Consider the following 19,834-nt stretch of genomic DNA (forward strand, 5'->3'; position numbering starts at 1 on the left):
TGGTAGAGTGCTGTGGCATCACAGCTCACAGCAACCTCAAACTCTTGGGCTTAAGCGATTCTCTTGCTTCAGCTTCCCAAGTATCTGGTACTGCAGGTGCCCGCCACAATGCCCGGCCATTTTTTGGTTGTAGTTGTCATTGCTGTTCGGCAGGCCTCGGGTTGTATTCCAACCCGCCACCTCCAGTGTATGTGGCTGATGTCCTAGCCACTGAACTACAGACGCTGAGCCTGTTATTTGTATTTTGGTGATCATTTTCTCATGTGTGAGAGAGCGGGAGGAGGGGCTATGTCTGTGTATTTATGGATTTTCCAGTGTAAGTTTTTACTTATGGATATGACACTTTGCAACTTCCTAATTATTTTCTTTGACATGGTTGGTCTTTACAGCCAAATCATGATCTCTTTGATAGTAGGAATTACTTTCTAGTTCTTTTACAACATCTTCTTCTAAAGTATATTTTGCACTCAGTGGATGATTGATGTCAAACCATTAAGTTTTTACTGATCAGTAAGCAGCAGCTTGATCCAGCAAGATCTGGGAGTGACGAATTCTTCACCTTTTATATTTTTACCCCATCTCTTCCCTTGTCCTTTCCTTCTGTAATTGAATAATGAAAATCATTCTGCCTCTCTTTTTTCCCTCTCTGAAAGAAAGTGGTCCAGATAATGAGAACTTAAAGGTTTCCAGGTGGCTGATGTGGGCTTCTGCTAAAGGAGCTTCCCTTTTTCTAGGAGAGTATGGAGGATTAGACACCGCTTTGTCATAAGGCCATGGGAGAAGAGAAGCTCTCATCTGATACCTTCTCCCACAAAAGAAATCTGACTAATATAAACACAAGGACAGGGAATTGATTGGCATCAAATCTGTGAACTTGTAGGAGAAAACATATATCACAAGTTCTTTCTGTTCTGTTTACCCAGGTGATAGGTGAGCTGGTCTCTTCAGAAACTCACATCCCACCAGAGCTGGAGAGATGAAGTAGACAGGCAGCAGAGTGACATGCGGGTGTCATCAGGGGTCAGGCTGTGAAAACATCTGTGAGCATAGAAATGAGGTCTGCATTTATTTACTGGAGATGTATGCAGGTCAGACAAACCATGGACTCAGGATGGTGTTTGTGAAATTTGGCAACAAGAATAGAACTCATGCACAAGCAGTGTCAGGAGAACACTGAAGGATCCATCATTTCCTTTTGTGGCAAGGGCTCCTGGCTCAGCTTTTCCACAGGTGGCCTTGAAGAAGGGATGGCGTGACCCATGTGTAGCCCCCGTCTGATCTTCAGAGGCAGCTGTACCTCTCCAAGGGAAGTTCTGCGCTCACTAGTTGCAACAAGTGGCCAGTAGAGGGTGCTAAAGCATTTAGTCAGGGGGAGCTGAGGTGGCCAGGAAGCTAGTTTTAGTCACCTCATACACTAAGTAATAAATGGATAATTTGGATGTTACATGTAGATTGATTATTGGTTATGAAGCTAGAAGTGAGTGATAGAAATCAAGACTTCTTATATAAATATACTGAATTTTAGGGCCTCCTCCTCACCCCATAGTGTCTTATTTTCTTATCAGTACTTTATGGTCAGTGTACTTAAATAAAAGGTCAACTTGTTTGACAGTATTGAAGACTAGTTAAAGGAGTTTTATTCATCTGTTTCACTGAGTTTTTTCCTATTTTCTGAAGCCATGATCTTCACATTAAAATTGCACAGAGTTCTTGATCAGCCCAGAGCTTGCTCTCAAAAGGCTGGCTGAAAAGGACTTTTCCCTTACAGTTTTTGAAAACAAACGAGAAAAGAGAAAGGTGATTAGCATTAGATTTTTATAAGGAAAAAGGCGATTTTTCTAAAAGTCCCAGGGTGACTGAAAATTGAAAGCACAAACATTTGAAAAAATGATTGAAAAAAATGATTGAAAAATGATTTGAAAAATGATTTGAAACATTTGAAAAATGATTACATAGAGGTACAGATGTCCTTTGAAAAACAGCATCCTTGACATTGTGCCTTTATTGGCTTATGTCGTGAGGCTTTGTGAGGGTCACCTGCTGATATGGTATATCTGCTTCCTGACTGACTTAAAGAGCTGTAGTCATTCTAAAGTTTTCCTCAAGTGGATTCAAAAGGAATTAAGTCCTAGTCAGAAGCTCTCTAAGCTAAGATTTATAGATCAACGGCCATGGAAGGCTGGACTGAAGACCTGGCATGGATGAGAAGGTTGAGAGAGGGACATAGCAAGTAGCTAGTTTCAGGGAATGACTTTATGGAGTTGGTAAATTTTTACTGTTTCTAAGTATACATTAGTCAGTGGGCTTGAAAATAATAATGACCTTGTCCTTATGTAGATTGTACATGGAATGAACTAGTTCTGTAACCAGCTAGTTATTATGGGGCCTGATATTTTGTGCTATCATCTGGACCCCTTATTAGGTTGGGTGGTGGGTTAAAGGTGAGAATTTCACTTAATGCTGGAAACTTTAGGGTAAGAGTGGACTGACATTCCCACTGTGTGGTGCTGTACACAGAAGGGAAAGCTCCCCACTTTCCTGCCTTGCCCTTTAACCTTTGGGGGAACCATTAAAAAGTAAGACAGCCCGGTTCTCTGGTAGTGCTCAGGCTGTGGTTATAAACTTTTTTCTTAAGTCTTTGGAGACACTAGAGATTTTTTAGTATCCCCAATGATCTGGAACCCTTTTAGAGAGACTTGTCATAGACAGAATATTTAACCAGGAATAGGCTGAATCAAGTTGAAAATCTGAGTAATAAATTGGCAGGGGAAAGTTCTGAGGTAGGGTGATTTTGTACTGACAGTGTCTTGGGTAAATTTCACCTAAATTCTAGTGAATTAAGAGTGTTGTGGAGCTTGTGCTAAGTTTACCCTGGCTGAAACCAACTTTTCCATTTAAAATCTTTGCCGGTGACCACTTACTTAAAAAATCATGAGCATAATATGGTCATAGAGCTTCCCTGTTCTCCCCTTCCTCACGTCAGGTCTTGCTCTTATCAGTTTAGTGGAATCACGGCGACTGCAAGGCCTGGCGTTTTGTTTGTTAATGATGACCGTGTCTTGGACCACTAGGGTTTCTGGCATCGTTTGATGATGGTGTCTAAATTGAACGAGAGTTAGATCAAAGTCCTTCACTGCATATCTGTGTTATAAAGTTTGCACTCATTGGCGGTAATCATTTGCTTTCATTTTCTAGTCCTGATTTAGCACTTGTAGATTTGGGGCTCATGTTAAACTGATACCTAACTCTCTGGGCTTGATTTCAGTCTTGTTGGCTGCTGTTATCTCCTCAAATAGGCTAAGATACTTTCATGCCTTTGCACACATTGTTCCTTCTCTTTGGAAGACTATCCCTGCCCTTCCCTGCCTTTTGAAATTCTACTCAGCTTAGTTGCCACATCTTCATAGTTTCTGACGCCTCCTACTCAGTACTAGGTGTTCTTTTTTCTGCACTCGTTGCCACCTGCCTGTGCCTTCAATTACAACAGTGCTTAATCTCATTGTTCTTAAGTTGTCCTGTCTCCCTATGAGGGCAGCAGGAGTCTTTGATTTATACTATAAATCAAAGTGTTGCATCTTATTAGATTTATGCCATAAATCAAAGACTTGGCGCAGTGCTTTATACACAATAGTGGCTTAGCAAATGTTGCTGAACTAACACTTTTGGGTGTCTTCCTTAGGTCTTGGTTAATACAACCCCTTTATTTTTCTAATGCTACCCAAGGAAAGATAGAACACTCTGTCAACTCATTTTTGGATAGGAACCTTGCGGAGGCTAATTTAAGACTGGGATCTTAGCTTTCTTAAGTTATCCAAAACTAGGACACATGCCCAGTCTGCAATTTGAGGTGTTTAGCTAGACCTCTCAGGAGACAGAAGTAGGAAGTGGTGGAAAGTCTGTTCAGGAATTAGGAAGATATTCATTGCTTGATTATAAATTAAAATACCTTAGGCCATATATATGGATTTTTTTTTTTTTTAGTACAATCCAGATTAGAGTAGCTACTTTTTATTTTTATGTATAGTACTTAGGGTCTGAAAAATACATCCCTCAAAGGACCCTCATGGTAATTTTCCATGACTTTAGAGAATTGGGAGGTGTTTTCCTCTGGTATCCAAAGGCCTTACATATATGAAACTGAACCTGAGGGATTCTACATCTCCTGGAAAGTCAACATTAGTTCTCTCTCTGCTACTGCCTGTCTTGTTGGGTTCGTCTTTCACGGGGAGTGGAAATAAAGTACAAAAGAATGACTTTCACGGCGACTTTTCAAAGTTGTACTTTCAGGCAAGGGAATAATTGATATGAGAATAATTGACACTCTCAATTTGTGTAATTCTGCAATGACAATATTGTTTGATGACTACACACGATTTTCCCTAAGAGGATATTTTTCAGATTGTTCTTTTTTCCTCTTCTGTACACATCACGATCTCCCAGGACAAAACTATATGCTGTAGATCATTTATACCCAACATTTTTAGAATTATTATTTTTTTACTATCTGATTCATTTACTGTCCTTCTCTCTCTTAAATGTACTATATGATTATATAGAATTTTATAATATTACTTCGGCACAGTTTCATTTGTTCTGAGAATTTTGAAGAACAGAGAGCAACTTAAGTGTTACCACATCAAGCGTTGGTAACCACAGGCTGTCTATGCACCTTTCAACACAGTCAGGACAACTTGTCATCAAGAGGAGGAAGCCAAAATTGTGGAGTTTTCTTTTGCCATTTCTCAGTCTTGATCTTTTAGGATGTATTTGAGCGCACTTAGTAAGTGACTGGGCCAATTTAGCACATGTTCAATTAGGAAAATTTATGGCACAAGAGTTTTATTCTGGTTTGGTCTGTTATTTCTCCAAAAGTATGTTGCAATATTGGGAAGCATTCTGTTCTTCTCCCTGGCTGTCCCTGAGTTGAAGAGGACTGGCAGGCCAAGGCTGTCACTGGTGAAGCAGCACTGATAAAATTACTGTGCATATGAGGACTTCCCACCATACACATTTCTATGCTTCCTTCCTTCCATTTTCCCAGGAAGCTACTTCCTTGTGTCTTAGTATTAGTTAGGACTGGCTCTAAATCCATCATGTATGCTATAATAGACTAACCCGAAAGTATATAATTGACTTTGTAGAAGTGGAAGTATCTACCCCAAAGTATATAAAGGACTTTGTAGACATTTACACTTTTTTCAGTTAACAGTAACAGGCTCACGCAGTGGTGGGCAGCTCTCTTTCGTAAGGTCATCTGGGGATTCAGTTTAAGACACTGTTGCCATCATGGTTATGAGGCTGTAAAAGTCACAGGTCATTCTGGGCTTTGTCTCTATTTTAGCCAGCCAGAAGGGAAAAGGTCACGGTGGGGTGCAGATGGGAGACCTGGAAGGGGTGCACATCACTTCCTGCATTTCTTTTGTGGAGACTCTCTGAAGGAAGCGGGGAATAGCTACATTGTTTGCTAGGGCTTCTGTAACAACCTACCACAGACCTGGTGGTTTAAACATCAGAAATTTATTTTTCCACAGTTCTGGAGGCTGGAAGTTAGGATCAAGGCATCAGCGGGTTTGCTTTCTCCCGACGCCTCTCTTCTTGGCTTGCGGATGGCTTCCTTTTTGCTGTGTCCCCACATGGCCTTTCTTTTTGTGTCTGTATTTCTGGTATCTCTTTCTGTTTCCAAATTTCAGTTTCTTTTAAGGACACCAGTTAGAGTGGATTAAGACCCATATTATGGACTGATCTGAATTTAATCATATCTTTAAAGACTCTATAGTCATATGCTGAGGTACTAGGTGTTAGGGTTTCAACATATGACTATTACTTATGGGGACTTTGCCTCCACTGGGATCCCCTCCTGAGGCTTCTGGGTTTCCTTCCTTCCACCTGGAAGCTTATGGGTTCTGGCTCTGCTGGTCCTGCGGCTCCCCTCACTGCTGGATGGGATCTGGCCTTGGCCCTCTGACCAGTCCTCTCCTTCCCCTCTTGGTCACTCTGACCACAATCAGAGCGTGACCCTGGTGAGCAGTTGTGGGCTTTTGCCTTTCCCGCCTGCCTGACCACACTGCCCAGCTTGGGATCCTTTCGGGGTATCTCTTCTCATACCAACCCTGTGGGAGTGGGGCTTGATCCTAGCCTGGTCAGTGAGTGTGACAGCCTGGTGGGGGCATAGGAGGCCAGGGTTGGGGTCCTGGGGACAACAGCCTGAATGGGTTCCATGGGTTTGTGGTGTACGCATCGGCTCCGTAGGGTATGGTAGGCACAGGGCTCCTATGCTTAGTTTGACCTTGCCTTCTGTGCTCTCTCCCCGCTCCCTTTAATTTTCATTATGAGTTTAAAATTTTTGGGCTCACTCAATTAAAATCAGTCCATAATGTGGTCCCAAGATGCTGTGCCAGGGTCGTAAGAAGCAGGCTCTCTGCGCTATACACTGGGGGCCCTCTCTGGCAACCTCTGACCCCCTTTCTGGTGATAGTCCCTTTCCCTCTGTCCTGGAGAAGTGAGCCCAGACAGATGGCTGAGCAGGGGTGGGGGGGAGCAACCTGTAACAGATGTAGAGTTTTGTTCACAGCCTCATTCCTTTTCCTCACTTTGTAATTTTATCTGTTTACTTATAATCTGTTTGTTGGAAATCAGAGGAAAGATCATGGATTTAGAGCCAGATAGAGTAGATGGAAGTTCAGGTTATAATGCTCAGCAGCTGATTTGTTTCTGTAACATCTCTGCAACTGGCATAAAAATTTCTACCTTGCAGACTTATTTTGAGAAATCTGTGAAGAAAAAACCCAGTGTAGGGCTGAGCATAGAGAATGATAGTGTAATTCCTTTTTCCATTGATGATGCCTGGTCTTATGGGTGGTGCTCGGGACTATAAAGCTTATTGAATTTTGCAAAGCCCAGACATTCTCAAAGATTATGTGAAATGTTAAAGATAGACCACAAGGCTGGCAATGTTTGTGAATCCACTCGTAAAGTTACATAATTAGCATTTATCAGATGGCAGGCTGGTGTGGGTTTCCCTGGGGAGAAATATGACTTGTTTTCTATCTGGATTTTCTGAAGTTACGATTTTATTAAGACTCTTTGCCAGTTGGCCCTAAGTTGAAAGACATGGGGAAGAAATAAATAGTATTTGTTCTATACTTAAAAAAATCATTTAATTACTTCATATTAATAAAATAATACAATCAGAATGTATAATAAATACTGATCACCTAATTTTTAAAGGATTTTGGTAGCTAACGTATATACCTTTACTGGAGGGAACTCAAAGAATGCTGTAGTTTCTATAAGAATATTATATATTGCCTTGTTTGTGCTACCTTTTAAGTTTGGTAGATTGTTTTCCTTTTTGGAGAATTCTTGTAGCCTATGAAGTCATGGTAAAATCTTGACTAATTTTGCTTTTCATTTATATAGAATTTTGCATCTATGGGAGATAAAATTATTATTTTTTGAGACAGAGTCTCAAGCTGTTGCCCTGGATAGAGTGCCCTGGCATCATAGCTCAGAGCAACCTCCAACTCTTGGTCTTGTGATCCTCTTGCCTCAGTTTTTTTCTGTTTTTAGTAGAGATGGGGGTCTCACTTACGTTCAGGTTGCTCTCGAACTCCTGAGCTTAAGCAATCCACCTGCCTCAGCCTCCCAGAGTGCTAGGATTACAGGTGTGCGCCACTGTTCCCAGTCAGGAGATAAATTATTAAAATCTTAAAACAATTTTTATAAACATATTCTTTAATTATGTCTTCTCTCAGCTTTGCCTTCCTCTTTGAGTTGGCTTCATCCTCACTGGTATCTAGGCAACAATATCCAAAGGATGAGACAGGGCAGTTCTCATGTCTCCCTTGTGAAGAGCAAGGATACTTTTTCAGAAGCCCTTCGCAAATTTCCCTCATTTTTATTAGCCTTAACTGGGTTACCTAGCCCTATCTGAACCAATCCATATAGGCAGGGCACTTTTGAAATATTTCAGCTTACACCTGTCACTCATAAGGGGATGAGATTACCTAAGATTACCTTAGGCCTGTCAGGCCCGCCTCGGGAGTGGTTTGCTGAGGTCATGATGCTTGAAGCTCATGGATTGGGTAGAGAGAATGGAAATGAGAGTGGGGACAAAAGACGGCAGTGGATGCTGGGTACATATTAGCAATGCTCTGTGCAACATGGCGTTGTTATAATGAAGTTTCTTAATGTGTAAATGTCTTTACCTGCTCTATTTTATATTAATATAGATTACTGAATGATATTAAAAATGATTTTTATCTTCCTAGTACTTGTGGATGAGAAATCTACTTTGGTTTTTGATAAATATATTCTATTATTTATTTGTTTATTTATTTGCTAGTTATTTGCTTTGTTTATTTGTTTATTTGCTAGTTTGGGGTTAAGTATATTATGTTCTTGTTAAAGCAGAAAGTTTTTCTTGAGCTTCTGTATAATTTGATGCCTTACAGGCCAGGAAATTAGGAATTTCCCCCTCTGATTACATGCCATTGAATAATTCCAGTAAATAATGCCAAATGCTCCTTGGAATCATTATAAAATTTTGTGGTAAACCTATTTCATCTTGGTGTCTTGTTCTTAATATTTTTAGTGGTTTCTTCTTGATTTCTTTCTTTTCTTTTCTTTTTTTTTAAGTATTATTAATGTTGTCTGTGAACATTAGATTCTCTTCTCACTGAGATAAAATCTGAGAATTTATTGATTTCAGATGCTCACGGCCTGATTCATTCAGAGAGGCATTATATATAATGAAAATTTCTGGCAGATCATTAGCCTTTAATATTTAGGTTAAGCCACATTACTCTTTTGGAATTTGGTGTTGTAGAAAAATTACTAATTTTTAAAAATAGCTTTAACAACTTATTGCTTCTTAACAGAAGCTTCTTAACAGCACTAACTTGTTAAAGCTATTTTTAAAAATTAGTAATTTTTCTAGCAGCTTCTAATTTTAATACTTTTAAAACTGTGTCTTAGTATTTGGTTATTAAGAAAATACATGATTATGAATTCAATAGCACTTAAAAATTTATGTGTATCCAAGCCATCTGTGTATGTTAAGAAACAATGCACGTGCAGGAGGCATTTATTCCACCCACAGTCAATTCTTGGTGCACACAGAGATTCAAAAGTCTCTTACACTGACCTTGGCATTCCTACTCACCCCAAGCAATGGCCAACCAACTGGGAAGCTATAATTCATTTTTGTAGACAAGTACTTTAAGTACCCAACTCTTTTTGTAATGGATCTGTTTGTTGACTGACCTTTTAATGCAAATTCTTTCAGTTGTAAAATAGTATCTCCTAGAGTTATAAGTAAAGTTCTTCATGTCCATCTAGGCTGCATATGGGAGGCCCTAAATAATTTTGATTTTTGTCAGTGAATGAATGAATATTTCAATGATGACTGTGAGTACTTGACGTCCTACAGTTGTCTTGGCAAAAGTGTGAAAATAACTCCTGCTGGAAGGGAACTGAGTAAGCTTACCAGGGGAACTTAATGTCCATGAAGCATGAGGGAGGAAGAAATATTTCATAAAGTTAGACATAATGCCATATCTTTCACCATATCTTTCTTCTGTCAGGAAACTTTTTTTTTTTTTTTTGACACAGTGTCTCATTATGTTGCCCTCGGTAGAGTGCTGTGGAGTCACAGCTCACAGCAACCTCAAACTCTTGAGCTCAGATTCTCCTGCTTCAGCCTCCTGAGTAGCTGGGACTACAGGTGCCCACCACAATGCCCAGCTAAGGAAATATTTTAAAGATTTTTCTCTCCTTGTTAATTTTTTCTGTTGTAGTGACTTTTTTTTAAGGAGATAGTTTTAAGAAATTTAACAATATTCCCCATGATAGTATTAATGTACACTGCTATGATTTAATTAAAAAAAGAAATATAACAATAGATAAAAAAAACTTACCAACAATAAATTTAATAGGGGTGACTAGCAAACAAGGAAAATCCCAGTTGTATCTACATAAAAATGTTCTCTTATCTGACATTACCTTTCTTGCTTTGTTCTTTTTCTTCTTTTTTCCTTTTTTTTTGAGACAGAGTCTCACTGTGTTATCCTCCGTAGACATAGGTGCTGTGGCATCATAGCTCACAGCAACCTCAAACTCTTGGGCTTAAGCAATTCTCTTGTCTCAGCCTCCCAAGTAGCTGGGACTACAGGTGCCTGCCACAATGCCCGGGCATTTTTTCTTTGTAGTTGTCATTGTTATTTAGCAGGCCTGGACTGGGTTCAAACTTGCCAGCCCCAGTGTTTTTGGCTGGCGCCCTAGCTGCTGAACTATAGGCACCAAGCCTTTTGCTTTTTTCTGTAGTTATGTTTCAATATACCTCATATTCTCATTTTGTGCTTTGTTCTTATATCTAGGATCTTTACCAGACTGTCTCTGGGGTAGACATGGCATCTCTTTATATTTAAAGGATTTGTAGTAAACATTGGATATATTTATTTTATTCATTTCTATGTTATACATTTTTTTCCTCCTTTTTTTTCTTTTTGAGACAGACACATCACTGCACTCAGCTAATTTTTCTATTTTTAAAAAAAATTTTGGGTTAATATGCGGGTACATACAATTAGGTTACATTATTTGCATTTGTACATTTTTCTATTTTTTGTAGAGTTGGAGTCTTGCTCAGGCTGGTATTGAACTCCTGACCCCAAGCAATCCTCCCGCCTTGGCCTCCCATAGTGCTAGGATTACAGGTGTGAGCCACCATGCCTGGCCTGTACATCGTTTTGTACTATCTTTAGTTATGTCTCTGTCTTTAATAGTTTTGGTACGCGCTTTGCAAGACTGTCCAACTGCATAGATTCATTTGCTGTGGCAGAGAAGGCAGGTGACTTGGAATGAAGTCTTTTCAACATGTTAAATAAAGAGGTTAGGCTGATGCTTTTTCTAAGTTATTCTAATTCTCCTTAGTTCTCAAGACCAACTGTTAATTCATGTTCTTGACTCAAAGGGGAAGCTGGTTATGATTATGCAGGAATACTTTTTAATTTTATTTTTGTTATAAAAATGTTAAGTGGCTTTTATTAGAGATGTAGTAAAGTACAGAGTAGAAAATAAAGATCACTGATGATCCCTCCACTTAGTGATAAATACATTAATATTTTACATTTCCTTTCAGCCTTTTTTTCAGTGTATTTTTTTTATTGTTGAGATTAAGGTATAGAATCTTTTTTCTCTACTTAACATTGTATCATAAGCTTTTCCCTTTAATGTAACGTGATGAATCATTAAGAACTCTGTATAAGTTTGTTTTAATGGTTTTGTAGAATTTTCTTATTGGAATGTTATCATATTTTATTGTTCCCCCAAAGTTGGGCTTTTAGTTTATTTCTAGTTTTTGTCAATTAATGCTCTTATAACATTTTGCTGCATAATTCTTGTGTTTGCATTTTTATTTCCCTAGGATTAGTTAGATTTTAGAAGTAGAATTACTGGATAAATGGATATCATTAGTATTAGCCAGTTTATATGTGCTTGATAAACTCTGCTTTCTTGCAAGATTATGTAGTTTATATTGTCATCTAGATTTTTTAATTCATTGTTTCACGTCAATGTTAAGTATTATGATTTTTTGACTCTACTAATTTAAGAGGCAAAAATGTATCTGATTTTTTGTACCCACATTTCTTTGATTCTGCCTGAGGGTGAACTTTTTTTTTATTTGGTTATTACTATTTTTTAAAATTGTATTTGTTAATTTATCTGTTAGATAGAATCTTAGTATTTTGTTTTTATTAGTTTCTATGAGCTTTTATGAATTTTTTGAGATTATAATATCTACTTTAAAAATATTTAAATCTATTGATGTTTTCCTTTGTAATTTTTCTCCATTGCTTTAAATTTAGAAAGTATCTTTTTGTCCATAGACTGAAGAAATACTCAGCCAAGGTTTCCTTTTTTTCCTTTTCTTTCACTTTATTTATTTATTCTTTCTTTCACTTTATATGTTGATTCTCTTCTTTTATAATTAATGTTGATCTACTTAGAGTTTAGTTTAAGTATATTAAATTAGGGTAGATACTTTTACCCAAATACAGTAGAACCTGCATTGTTGACTACCTTCCTACATTGCCTCTTTACATTGACCTAATTTTCATAGAGTGAACATGCACCACTTGTACATATGAGTACAGTAGGCCTAATTCCTTATGTTAACCACCTCCATATATATATATATATATATATTTATTGTAGTTGTTGTTTAGCAGGCCCGGGCCAGGCTTGAACTCACCAGCCCTGTTGTATGTGGCTGGTGCCATAACCACTGAGCAACAGATGCTGAGCCACCACCTCCATATGTTGACCAGTTTGTTACAGTCAACTTAGAGGTTTCTACTGTACATATTTAACTGATCATCTTATTCTTTTTGTTCTTCCATTTTGTGATGCCACATTTATCATGCATTACATTTTGTCATATTAGGCTGTCAGGGTCAGACAGTATTTTGAAATTATCTTCTCAGTGTTTCTCTTGACTTCTCCTTTTGAGGACTTAGGCATTTGGAACTTTTATTTATGATCCTGCTTCTCTTTTGGCTCTATTTCTTCCCCTTCTGTTTTCAATTTTTGTTTCTGTACTTTCCAAAATTTTCAAAAAATTGATCCACATGTGAGTGCTTGAAGACAGCTGCAGAGTTATGTTCACCATCGTGTTCCCTGTAGACCTTATTATAATTTTTTATTTTTAAAATTAAAACATTAGAGAGATAAGGACGAGCACAGAGGAGAAGATAAATTAGTTTTACCACTCCAAATATACCCTGGCTTTGTTAAATGTTACATACTTTAGAATTTACTATAAACTTCTATGCTACACTATATTATGTAGCGTTTTATATATGTACGTGTAAGTGAGAAACACGTGTATATAAATTTTAAAAATATGCATGCTATTTTGTTATGAGCTCTTTATTTAAAATAATTTCATGCCTTTAAATATTTTTCTGTGACTTAAGTAACATATTTAACTTAACTGTTAGAGTGGTACCTTCCAGTGTGTACCCTAAATAAATGACTCTGTGTGAAAAAAAAAAGCTATTGTTTTAAAAGTGGTTGAACTTCAGAGTAATAAGATGTACAGAAAACCCAAGTTATCTTTGCTAAGATGTGAATGTGTGCCTGTGTTTTTTAAAGTTGTGTCATCCAGTGCACAATTGTTCTGTGACGGTTGAATGAGTAAAATCAGAGGAGACCAATAGATTGTATGTGACATGCTTTCTATAGAGCGTACATGGTTTGGGGCCCTTGTGTCTTGTAGAGTGGCAGCACGCAGTTTAGGCACTGATCCCTTAGCGGTAGATATCTCAGAAGAAAGGAGGAGTCCAGAGTTTCTAAGGTAGGAGAAATTAGCTAGAGGCCAAATCAAATTTGTAAGATCGGTGGGCACAAAGATGGTGCCAGAAGTCAAAAAGGGTGGACCTGGATCCAAAAGGGTCATTTAAGGCTTATGTTTCAACCTAGAGCAGAGGGCACAAATAAGGTGGGAGGACATCAGTAAAGCTCAGGAGGAGGCTGGTCAATAGAGCAGAGGCTCTGGGACGGAGAGTGGGGGTGGGGATGCTGGTAACATCTGGAAAGTGCAGCTTAGCAGTGCAGGTTTTCCACTGTGTGAGGATGCAGCCCTGTGATCTACAGCACTAAATCACTGGGGGGCCGAGCAGCATGACCTTTATTTTGGGAGGAGTCCTCAGACATTTGTGGTTTGCTTCCTCAGATTCTCATGATTCAGTGGAGTTTAGTTAAGCACTCAAGGTGCCTTTGTTAGACTACAGAGGGAAGGAATACTTCAGAGAATTTTGAGGAGTGGTGAAACTACCAGGAATGTGTGTTGTCTTTGGAGGAAGAAGTCTCTTGATTCTTGCTCCTTTGGGGAGACTCAAGAGAAAGAACCAGAGATCATCTAACAAAGCACATGGCAGTGGGGCCAGTGTGGCCAGGGTAGAAAGCCAGTGGGGCAGTAATGAGGGCATGTTGGAGGGGTTGCTTCCAGGGACGAGGCCTGCAGGTAGGCGCTTTACGGCCTGGGCTTTATTTTGGAAGTGTATAGAGGCAACAAAGAGGAGGTGCTACATAAATACTCTGCTTGGATCATTACAACTTTTTTCCCCACATGTGCTACAAACAAATATTATTTTTCTTTTTTGAATCATATGTATTTCAGTCAAGTGGATTAAAAATGTACCAGTATAATGCACATTTATTTCTAATCAATTTCCTTTTATAAAATTGGCAGCATTTTAACTAAAATTCTGTAAACAGAATGGAAAGCTTCAAAAGAAGAAATAAAAATAAGATATTAATGCTCTGCTTTCAGACTGCTCATCTCACAAGTTTATTTCCTTTTTCTTTTGATTTAAGTACTTGGATTGTTTTGTGAAATGTGAACATTGTAATATACTGACAACTCGATCCCCTGTTAAACATACAGATATATGTTAGCTTGAAAAATCATTTAGTGGACTTTTAAAAAACACATTGTAAATTTGAAATATGAAGTATCCCATGAGGAGAATGGGCACCATGAGAATGGGGGCCTTTTTCTTTTATCTACCACTATATTTCCAGCATCAGGTATAGATAGGGTTCAACTCATCCCAGGCACAAAATAAATAGTTGTTGGGTGGAAATAAAGGTGTGTGAGGGATTCCTAAAGCTCCTAGGGCTGTGGTATTCCACTCTTTGATTTCTTGGCACTTTCCTTTCTCTCCTCAAAGTTATCCTGTGTTAGATTACGGAAGGTTCATACAATGTGTTGGAAAATCTGGTGACGTTCGTGAAGATGATTGAAAATATTCTATTTTGTAATTCATAATTTGGTATTGAATATACTTTCAACATTTGTGAACTTAATGAATTGTCCAATTTGGGTACACATGGTTTCCATAATGGCTTAGTATTATTATAGACTTTTGAAAAAACAAGCGAACTGTTTGTCCCTTTGTAGATGGTACTGGGTATAGAGCAGCTGGGGAGAGCAGTGCTGAGACTCAGGCTAAGCAGGTGGCGGGGCTGGCTCCCTGGCCCCTTAGCTCCCTCCCCTTACACTGGCTATGTAGCTCATGCTTATCATTTTTCTTTATAAATTTTTTCTTTTCTGTTTTCCTTTTCCTTTCTTTCTTTTTCTTTTTTTTAGATATGGGATCTCACTTTATTGCCCAGGCTAGAATGCAGTGGCATGATCATAGCTCACTTTTCAAACTCCTGGCCTCCTGCAGGCCTTCTCTCTTAGCCTCCCAAAGTGCTTTAGGCATGACCCACTGTGCCTGGTGTCCATATTTCTTTCATAGGAGAAAGACTAATCTCACCTGCATTGTGATCTTTAGCCCTCACATGGAAAAGAGTTAAAATTTCAGACGTTATCTTTCATGTTTACCTGGATAGAGCTGGAACATATTCTTCTTAGTAAAGTATCTCAAGAATGAGAAAAAAAATATCCAGTGTACTCAGTACTACTATGACATCAATATATAATCACATACACATTCATATGAATGGAAAAACATAACTATAGTCCAGAAACTAGAGGGGAAGAGGAGAGAGAGGGGAGGGGGGAGACGGGAGATGGGAGGGTATTGGGGAGGACCTCAACTAATGTGCGTGATGCAATGGTACATTTCAAGACTATTAAGAAAAGAGTATAATTGTGATGGATGTGTTAATCAGTTCAATGTAAGCATTTCACATTGTATATTAAATCAGTACCCCATAAATGCATTAACGTACACAGTTAGGATTTAATAAAAGCAAAAAAGGGGAAAAACCCCAAAATTTTAGATGTTAAATTCCTGAATGCCTAGAGATGACTGTAATAATTAGGAAAATATAAGTGTTTAGAAAATTATAATTTATATTATTTTCTTTGATTTTATTAGGTAAAAAAGCTCCAGTTTTATTTACTAAAGAAATGATTGAGTCAATGAAGGAAGGTTCAGTTGTTGTGGATTTAGCTGCCGAAGCTGGGGGAAACTTTGAAACCACTAAGCCAGGAGAACTTTATATTCATAAGGTATTAAAAAATATTTTCTGTCTGTGAATCAATTCTCTTGTCATTACTGATTTATAAAGGGGTGTTTATTCCTTTAAATATTTGGAGAAATTGAAGCCCAATTTTTTTTTTTTTTTTGGTTAACCATAGGCCCATTTAAATCTACTTTTGAAATAGGTCTATTTGTGGGTATGCGTATATACTTATAAGATAATTTCAAAATTTCACATCGACTATGAATGTGAAACGCCCTAGAAGGAACATGAGCTTATAGCAATAGACCTTTTTGACTATAATTTTGTTCATTTAGGGAATTACTCATGTGGGCTACACAGACCTTCCCAGCCGAATGGCCACTCAAGCCAGCACCTTGTATTCCAACAACATCACCAAACTCCTGAAAGCCATCAGCCCAGACAAAGATAATTTTTATTTTGAAGTGAAAGATGACTTTGACTTTGGAACAATGGGTCATGTCATTAGAGGAACTGTAGTCATGAAGGTAAGTAAGGAAATCTGTTCTTTCCTGTTTTTAATATAAATTTGTTTTAGGATTTCTATTTATGGAAGAATGCTATTTTGGAATTGAGATATATTTTAATAAAGTATAGATGTGCCAGATTTATGCTAATACAATTGTTTAAGTATGCAGAATGATTTAAAGAGAAATATTTCAAAGACTTAAGTACACATGACTCACTGAAAACGTACTTGCTTTTGAGAAAACAAACAAGCAGAAATCAAATAAAGTAAAAATTACACATTCTCCCTTCCTATCTGCTTTTATGAGTTTGATTTGCATTTTTGCATTCTACACATATAAATTATGTATCTCTGTATGTGTAACACAAGCATATTTATATAAAATTTTGCAAATTATATGAATTTATTTATATAAAATTATATTTAAGAGAACAGTTTTTTTTTTTTAAACAGCTATCTTCTGTAAGTGGTTTTGAAATGCTGAATTGATTTTTAAAAAATGCTATTTTCTGGCTGGGCATGGTGGCTCACACCTGTAATCTTAGCACTCTGGAAGGCCAAGACAGGTTGGATTGCTTGAGCTCAGGAGTTCGAGACCAGCCTGAGCAACAGTGAGACCCCATCTCTACTAATAATAGAAAAATTAGCCGCATATTGTGGCAGGCACCTGTAAGTTCCAGCTACTCAAGAGGCTGAGGCAGGAAGATTGCTCAAGCCCAAGAGTTTGAGGTTGTTTTGGGCTATAACATCACAGCACTCTACCCAGGGCAAGAATGAGACTCTGTCTGAAAAAAAATGCTATTTTCTAATTTCTGCTAGGATGGAGAAGTGATTTTCCCGGCTCCCACACCAAAAAATATTCCTCAAGGTGCTCCAGTAAAACAGAAAACAGTGGCTGAGCTGGAAGCTGAAAAAGCAGCTACTGTTACGCCCTTCAGGAAGACCATGACCACGGCTTCGGCGTATACAGCAGGTGAGGATCCCATGGGTCACAGTCTGAATTGTTTGAATTTTGTCAGTAATATGTTAATTGTCAAGGCGAGTGGGTGCAATGCTGTTGTACTTTGGATTCCATTGGTAAAGGGTCCCGATAGACCTGATTTTTCACCAACGTATTTTTCGTCCCACCTCAGTGGTGGTGGAGACTGCGTCGATCAACTCAAAAAATACAGGCCTGTGCTCAATCCTGGAATGAAGGCATGGGTAATAATATGCAGGCCATAACTTCTCCTGTCATAGAAAGCATTTTAAATATTGTTGCTATTTTCATTTATATCAAATATAGTGTGTAATGGTGTATGTCAGATTGTGCTGGTATTAAGTGAAAATATAGTTTTTTTTGATGCATAAAACTTCGGTTGTGATTGTCTGCCCATTTGGGTAAGACTGGGAAACCAAATATTTCTTTTGAAGAGTAAATGCTATGGTACAAGTTGTAGTCCTTGAATATTTGACATTCCAAGTTACGGAGCCAGTAAATTCAATTTTTAAATTTTGATATTTCTTTACAATTAACACAACTCTTTGTTTAATTTATCTTTATGAAAACACTAAATAATTATAGTAAAATACTAATCATTCTGGCTATATATTGTTAGAAGCTGACATATGGATACTTGATTTTTAAATTGGTTTCTCTCTCACAGACTGAATTAAAAGTGTTTAGATATCCTTAGAGCCAAAAGAAAAACAAACCAAAAACAAGCTATAAAGAATTAAGGCCCAGAACCAGGCACATAGAATTCTTGTAGCCTCAGCATTCTCCAAATTCCCATGTGAGTCCAGATGTTTTAAAGCTAAACATGTAACTCTCCTTGAATAAAGAACAAGTCTCAGCAAAATGACCAAAAAAAGCTAGTTCTGAGTAGATGGGACAGTGTCCCTACTTGCACTCATTTATTTAAAAAAAGAGAAACAAATTATTGTAGAGGGCTTACCAAAGATTGCCATAAATAGGAAAAATTCATAAACCCATATTATATTTAACATTTTTGTATTTCTCTGTCTACATAAGAGAAATATTTTGTAAAATTTTATAATGCATATTTGTAAATAAAGGAACATTTAGCTGTAATTTCCCATTTTCCCCGTGTCTATATATATGGTGACTGTTAGGATACCCTCTGTTACACATGTGAGTAGGCTCTGGTTTCTCTTAGAGATTCATAAGAAAATATAGCAAGACATTCATTTAAATTTAAATTGCACAGGAACTTTATGGGCAACCCATATAATGATTTATTTTCTAGGTTCCTTTAGATTTGTTAAGTCAAAGTACATTGTTTTTCTTTTTTTTTTTTTTTATCAGACATGACAATGGCATAGTCCAACGAATGGTTTTATATTTCCCTTTACCTTGAACTTTCTCCTTTATCTTAAAAAAAGTATTTTTCTTCTATATGTGTCAGGAATCTATCTGAATAGCAATGTATTTGTCTTTTTTCTTTTCCCTCTCTTTTCTCTCTTTCTCTTCCTCTGTTACACAGATGATAGAAATAGACACCATTAAATATAAAAAGGCATTAATTTATTAAATAGTTGATAAGAACACCTTCAGAGGTGTGATATGATTTCTATCCTAGATGCCCAACACCAAGCACTGTGGATTATGATATTTAGTGCTTCTCTGCTAACATGGCCATAATAACACTAGCATTTAGCAAGCGGTCCATGTTGTGCTAAATTCTTCACATACATGATCTCATTTCTTCCTTCCAGTAACTTAGTGAGCTGAGTTATTATTATCTTCTTTCCAGATGAAGACAGAGATGGGTAATCATTTTATGGATGAGGAGACTGAAACACAGAGAGGTTAAGTAATGTCCCTAATATCACACAGCTGGTGAGCGGCCGCAGGACCAGGATTTGAACCAGGCAGTCTGACTTAAGAAAATACATTCTTGGCTTGGCACCTGTGGCTCAAGCGGCTAAGGCGCCAGCCACATACACCTAAGGTGGCGAGTTCAAATCCCCAGCCCGGGCCTGCCAAACAACAATGATGGCTGCAACCAAAAAATGGCCAGGCGTTGTGGCGGGCGTCTGTAGTCCCAGCTACTTGGGAGGCTGAGGCAGGAGACTCGCTTGAGCCCAGGAGTTGGAGGTTGCTGTGAGCTGTGATGCCATGGCACTCTACCCAGGGGGATAGCTTGAGGCTCTGTCTAAAAAAAAAAAAAGAAAATATATTCTTAATCACCACGCTATACAGCATCTCTAGTTTTTAATTGGAAGGCAAAACAATAGCTTTTTTAACTCTCTCCCCAGATGGTTAATGGGCTGTGCATGGGTACTCTGGAAATGTAGATTGTGGGTAGGAAAATATAAATTAAAATTACAGTCTTATTGAAT

The 19,834-nt window shown here is 37.9% G+C and overlaps 1 protein-coding gene across 4 annotated transcripts in view; it reads left to right on the forward strand.

Moving 5' to 3' along the window:
- NNT (nicotinamide nucleotide transhydrogenase) overlaps nucleotides 1–19,834 on the forward strand; it is a 91,017-nt gene that overhangs the window by 26,931 nt on the left and 44,252 nt on the right. For all 4 annotated transcript variants that reach the window (XM_023515010.1, XM_023515011.1, XM_003792967.2 and 1 more), the window contains 3 exons: nucleotides 15,894–16,027; nucleotides 16,317–16,508; nucleotides 17,309–17,462. In XM_023515010.1, the coding sequence (XP_023370778.1) occupies nucleotides 15,894–16,027; nucleotides 16,317–16,508; nucleotides 17,309–17,462 (480 nt within the window). The remainder of the gene's footprint in view (nucleotides 1–15,893; nucleotides 16,028–16,316; nucleotides 16,509–17,308; nucleotides 17,463–19,834) is intronic.

The sequence above is a fragment of the Otolemur garnettii genome, unplaced genomic scaffold (genome assembly GCF_000181295.1).
Source record: "Otolemur garnettii isolate 467f Iridium unplaced genomic scaffold, OtoGar3 scaffold00063, whole genome shotgun sequence".
NCBI classification, from domain to species: Eukaryota; Metazoa; Chordata; class Mammalia; order Primates; family Galagidae; genus Otolemur; species Otolemur garnettii.